The sequence below is a fragment of the Fukomys damarensis genome, unplaced genomic scaffold (genome assembly GCF_012274545.1).
Source record: "Fukomys damarensis isolate Sample0158 unplaced genomic scaffold, DMR_v1.0_HiC HiC_scaffold_20, whole genome shotgun sequence".
In the NCBI taxonomy this organism is placed as follows: Eukaryota; Metazoa; Chordata; class Mammalia; order Rodentia; family Bathyergidae; genus Fukomys; species Fukomys damarensis.
In genome coordinates, this window is record NW_022900932.1 from 18,153,302 (window position 1) to 18,159,630 (window position 6,329).

Sequence of the window (6,329 nt, forward strand, 5' to 3'; positions counted from 1 at the left end):
GTTTCTAACCTTCCAATCTTTCTAAAGTATGTGCTAATGGAATTAAAAAATAAGCTGGAGACACTGAAGGAATTTAATGCACGGAGGGTAGAAACAGACTGGTTAGGAAGTAGAAGTCTGTTGTTCCTCAGGAAAGTGCTAGGTGGAGAGCTATCAATATACAAATGGTACCTGAGATGGACAGTGGGTAAGATCACCCATGGAACGGAGGATCCAAGATGGAGCCTTGGGAAAGCCTATCATCAAAGATATGGGCAGAGGAAGAGGGTGCTGTAAAGGAGACCGAGAGTTAGAGATTCATGGGCGGAGCCAAGAGTGAGGTCACAGGAGCTGAGGTGTTTGAAGGAGGAGTTGTTCAGCATGTGACACATTTATACAACAAGTGTAAACGAAACCTTATAAAGTAACTGTGTTCAGTTGAGTTCCTTAAATTAGCCTACACATTTATCCTAAGGAAATAACCAAAGATTTCAGAGAGCAAAGAACTAAAGGTTGTTGGCAGTGATAAACATGTTTCCTTTTTTCTATCTTCCAGGTAGATAAAAAAATTCAACCTGTTTATACTTCTTTTTGAAAGCATCTCTGTGTTTACCACTACTCTCACAAGCAGGAAGTCACATTAGCACAGGAACTCTGGTTTCACATCTTTTCCAATCGCCATAATCAGGAACTCACTGACCTTCCAGCCACTCAGTGGTGTTTGCCTTCAGGATTCACCAATGAGCCGTGACACACATGACTTTTAAAACAATAGTTCGTGTACAACAGTGGTTCTCATCAGAATCTCTAGCAGGGCTAGCTGAACACAGCTTGCTGCCCACTCACAGAACCAGACTCAGTTGGGGACCAAGTCCTTACATTTCTATGGCTTCCCAGGAGCTGCCACACTGCTGCTCTAGGAACCCAGCCCTGAGAACCCGAGTCTTTCCAGTTCTAAAAGTCAAAGCTCTCTCAGCAAAACTACCTACGTTAACAAACTCAATAATATATCCAACACCGATCATGATCTGTCACTAATGAAAATTCAGAGTGCTTTTTTCTACTCTGATAAAATGACGTAAAACTTACCACTATAGCCATTTGTGCCATTAAGTACAATCACTTTATCTGAAACTATAATCACCGTCCATCTCCAGAACTTTTCCACCTTCCTAAACCAAAGATTCATTAAACACTCTGAACTCTTTCCCCAGAATCCATAATTTCTATGAATTTGACTACTTCATAGATACTTCGTATGAGGAGAATCATAAAGCATTTGTGCTTTTGTGATGGGCTTATTTAGGATAATGTCAAGATCCATCCATGTTAACATATGTAGAATTTCATTCTTTTATGGCTGAATGATAGTCTATTGTATGCACATAGCATATTTTATGTGCGAATATCTGTGTAAGTCCTTGCTCTCAATTTTTTGGGGGGGCATATATGCAGAAGCACAATTCTGAATCAGTTCTTTCTGAGGATATACTTTAGCATTCCCAGCAGCAGTGAAAGGGCTCCAGTCTCTCCACATCCTCACCAACACTTGCTTTCTGCTTTTGTGGTCACAGCCATCCTAATGGGTGTGAAGTGGTATTTCACGGTATCACAGTTCTGCTTTGCATTTCCCTAATAACTAGTGAAGAGGAGCATCTTTTCATGTTTATCAACTATGTGTTGTGCATCTTTTTTTTTTTGAGAATGGTCTATTCATCTTTTGCCCTATTTTTAATCAGTATTTTTTTCTTTTTATCGAGTTCACTTTTTTTTTTTTTTTGGTGGAACCAGGAATTGAACTCAGGACCTTGCACTTGCTGGGCAGGTGCAGCACTACTGAGCTAAATCCCTGGCTCAAGTTCACTGTCTTAAAATAAACTTTAAATTGTAAAATTCCTTAGACAAGACTCCCATCACTCACGTACGGTAATAGTGACTGAATCTGGCCTCCGCACTGACCTGAGCAACATCACAAGCCCTTTTTGTTTTGGAAACAAGGCTGGCCTTGGCCTTGCAATCCTCTGGCCTCACATGCCACTGTGCCCAGCAGGAATCATGTTTTTATTTTCTTCTTTTAAAAAAATCTCCTCTGCAAAGCCTTGGCAGAATGTGTAGAATAGGAATCATTTGTTGAATACAAGCCATGGCTTAACATTTTCAGTCTTATCATTTCATACCTCATGTACATCTCAGGGTCGTTGGTGTTAAGGCTGCTGCTGCTGCCAGGAGCAGGACCCCAACCACGCAGGCTCTTTGCCTATACCCTCCTACTACACTAAAGCAACCAGACAGGACCTCTTTTTGATACGCCTTTGGTGGATTTTGCAGCATGTGTCATTTTCCTGTTTGGTGATCACTGTAAATTTGATGTGACCTCTGAAAATAATTAATAGTTAATCTTGCTTTCTTTTTAAGAAACTTTTTGGAGTTCAGAGTAATCAAGGTGGTCTGATATAATGGAGGAGTTTTCTGTTGGTCAGGAGATGAGCATATCAGTCTCAATGCTGCTGTTGACTTTATTAATGGTCACAGAGGTCACTTAACCTCCTAGTGGATCCAGAAAACTTAAAAAATAATGAGCATTTTAGTTCAGAAAGAATCAGTGAAATGCCTGTTCTGAAATATAGGGCCTAGTAAGAAAGCCTAATTTGAAAATTATTAAAAGCCATTTAAGAAGGAAAGGCTTCCCACCTGGAATCCCAAGAAAGTAAGTTTTAAAGAATGAGATGCCATTGTTCAAAAATTGAATAATTATTTATTGTTCCAGAAGGTACATTGCTTTTTATACATATTTCATAAATGATACAGGATTTTACACGTTCAATATTTTGCTATTGTTTAAAGGACTTTTCTTCATGTCCTCCCTCCCTTGCCTCCCACACACCCCAAAAGGATTTGTTCATTGCACTGTGCTATTTCTTCTTAAAAAACCCTGCACACAAACAGGATAAATGGTTTAAAAATAATCCACACAATGAAAATAAACCAGGGGTGGGGGTCAGACAGGGAAGGGAGTGGGAGGCGGGCTGGGGACTCGTGACATGCATCCTTCCATTCCGTCATGCCAGTGAAGGGTGGGGGTGGGAGCAGCAGCAGCCCTGGCTGGCCTTCAACCTCTGCAAGGCACCTGGAATCTGGGTTTGTCATTTAAAAGTTTTCTCTTCATATACAATGATCCCAGTGAAGGAAGAAAAAAGAGAAAGAAACCTTTGCCACATGAGGAGGGATGAATCATGGGAAAGAGAAGAGCCAATCAGTCAAGTGGCAAGCCCGTCATCCTTGGCATCCTGCCTCCACAGCAGTGAAAAACAGGTATTAGACACAGATCCCTCTGACTCCTCAAGTGCAGGGGTTGGCTCAAAATATGGTAGAAAACACTTTGATAGAATATAAGGTTAATTGTTTTTTCTCTCAATTTATGATAAAAAATAGGGTGGAAAGGGCAGACTGAAGGAAGCCATAGAAATGTATTCCCGTATAAAGATAAATCGCACCCTTTGAGATACACACACTTGATTTACAACAACTGCAGGGGTGGAGGCAGGAGGGCTTACAAACAGTGTGAAGGTGTGTGTCCTTCGAGATTAACAAAGTCTCCAGACAAGGCAGTACCATCAGGGTGGCCTGGAATGCTGTCACGCAAGCAGATTAACAGCAGTGACATTATTCTGGTTCTGAAATGACTACAGAGCCATGATTTTTTTTCAGCCAACCTGTAAACCTCACATCTTCCTGATCTGGTGATACAGTGGAACATTCTCCCTCCAAGCTAGTGGAGGGAGAGGGGATTATCAGTGGGACAGGTAGATAAAGGAGGGAAATTCTTCCTCCTCTGAAATAATTAGTAACAAAACAAAACAAAACAAAACAGAAAAACCTCATGCAGTATTGCCAATGATTTCTAGATACTGATCCAGAGCAATGGGATATAGAAACACTTAAGAAGGAATTAAGAGAGCCAGGGATTTATCTCCGTGGTGGTGCTGCCACCTGCCTTGCAAGCGCAAGGTCCTGAGTTTGAGCCCCCCCCAAGAAGGAATTAAGGGATAATCTAAGTGTCAATTATCACCAGGTGTGGTGGCACACGCCTGTAATCCCAGCACCTGGGAGGCTGAGGCAGGAGGATTGCTGTGAGTTCGAGACCAGCCTGGGCTACATAGTGAGTTCCAGGTCAGTCTCAACTACATAGTGAGACCCTGTCTCAAAAAACCAACCCCCCCCAAAACAAAAACAAAACCAAAAACCAAAAACCAAAAAACCCCAAAGAGTGTCAATTATCAAACAGTCATAGCTTTGCTCTGATAATCATTTGGATAAATTAGTGTAACCAATAGGTACAGGCAGTGGTCAGAAAAGGGGTCTAGGAGGGAGAGATTCCCGGTAACTTTGCAGAGACTGGGTCCAATTTAAGATAAATGCTAATGATATGGGCTCAGACTCTGTTTGCCACCCACATATCATGAGGATTTGCTTTTCTGGTATATTTATTTATTCTTATGTCAAAAATAAGAAATGTTAAATTAAAAAAAAAAATAGAGCTGAGTGGGGTGCTGGTGTGTTACTGTTTTGCTTACCCTGCAAAAAAAGATGCAAGAAACAAACACCCCAGCATCATTTTCTCTTTATGAATCTCTCAACTACATAACTGCATCATTTCATCCAAAGTATGAGACTGATTAAGACAATATTCACTGAGCCCTTTGAGCTTATATCCCATGATCCCTGATCCTCAGATTTTAACATTCCTTTCTTCCCTAAAATCTTTTTTTTTGTTGTTTTATAATTAAAGGTAAAAACCCTCTACCCCCACATGGCTCCCAGCTTCCACCTGCAATGCTTTAAGTAAAAAGGCAAGAGTTATAAACAGGTGTTCTTTTTGTCAGGATTCACAGGCTCTTTGCAGATCAATCTTTTTCACCAATTTGTCGGAGGGGCAGATGTACTTGCAATGGGTCTCTCAGTCTCTTAAGATCCATTTCTGCCTAAAATAGAAAGAAAAGTTGAGAGAAACTGGCTAGTGAAGCTTCCAGTGACATTACTGCCTGCTGAGAAAAGAAAACTGTCTTTCCTCCATTACTCTGAGGTAAGAGATTGTCTCAGTTACTCTGAAAATCAGAAGATGAAGAGCTGCAACCTAAGGCACAGGACAACCAAGAGGGAATCCAGAATAAAAGTCTGGCCGTGGCAGTTTTTAGCTGACAACAAACCCTCTAGGAAAGGCAGTGTACTAGCAAAGGGTAGGACTCTGGGCCTTGGAATGTAAGGCACATCGGAGACACCTTGATGTGTTGAACTACAGCTTTTGCAGAGATCCAAAATTTAAATTGATGCTACTTAAGACTCTCTCCAAGATCTGCTTTTCACTTAGTGAGTCGACCTTAAAACAAGGATATGCAATTAACTGCAGCATTCTGAAAATCCAACACACCTTTGACCTCATCCTAGAGGAGCCTTGAGAGGGACTGAAGCATTTGTATTTGTAAAAGCTCCAGAGATGGTTCTGGACAGCACTCCCTCCAGCTGAGAACCAGCACACATGCAACAGAAGACAAAGTGCTGTTAGACTGAGGCAGCAGGATGGATTAAGCCTATTCAAAGTGTACTTCATCAGCAATGAGAGCAAAAAAGAGCAAAGAAGAAGCCAGGTGTGGTAGTGCACACCTGTAGTCCCAGCACTTGGAAGGCTGAGGTAGGAGCATTACTGTGATCTCCAGGCCAGCCTGGACTACACGGTGAGAGAGACCCTGTCTCAAGAAACCAAAAAACCCCCGCCCCAAACCAAAATAAACAAAACCCCCCAAAACAACATCAACAACAACAAAATGAGGCAGAGAAGAGCAACTAAGCATTACAGAGGACTTAAAAGTTTCTAGGGACTATTAAAAAATTGCTGACATCCTCTGCATGATAACAACAACGACAACAAAACAAAACAAAACAAAATCTCTAAAGTCACAAAAGACTATGGAGAAAAGGAATGAGGATTTATTCCCCAAAGTGAAAGATATCAGATTGAGGGAATCTGAAAGATGCAGTTTTTTTAAAGCAATAAAATATATTAATTTTTGGGCCAGGGATTTAGCTCAGTGATTCTGCCACGTGCCTCACAAGTGCAAGGTCCCATGTTCCATCCCCGGTACCAAAAACAAACAAACAAAAAAACCCCATTTTTTTTTTTAAAGTATCTTTTAGTTTGACAGTGTCTGACCTGTGCCTGGCAAAGATTTCTCATAGTCTCTGCTTATCTGGATTTTAGTTTTTCTTGGTGGTACTAGAGATTAAACCCAGTGCCTTCATATGAGCTACATCCTCAGCTCTTTTAACTTTTTTTTTTTTTTTTTTTTTTTTTT

The 6,329-nt window shown here is 41.0% G+C and overlaps 1 protein-coding gene across 2 annotated transcripts in view; it reads right to left on the bottom strand.

The window, feature by feature from the left end:
* Window positions 1-4,180: 4,180 nt before the first annotated feature.
* The window catches only part of Mcu (mitochondrial calcium uniporter), a 156,535-nt gene continuing 154,386 nt past the window's right edge, over window positions 4,181-6,329 (bottom strand). For both annotated transcript variants that reach the window (XM_010606607.1, XM_010606616.1), the window contains one exon: window positions 4,181-4,961. In XM_010606607.1, coding sequence (XP_010604909.1) covers window positions 4,884-4,961 — 78 coding nt within the window. In that variant the 3' untranslated portion in view covers window positions 4,181-4,883. The remainder of the gene's footprint in view (window positions 4,962-6,329) is intronic.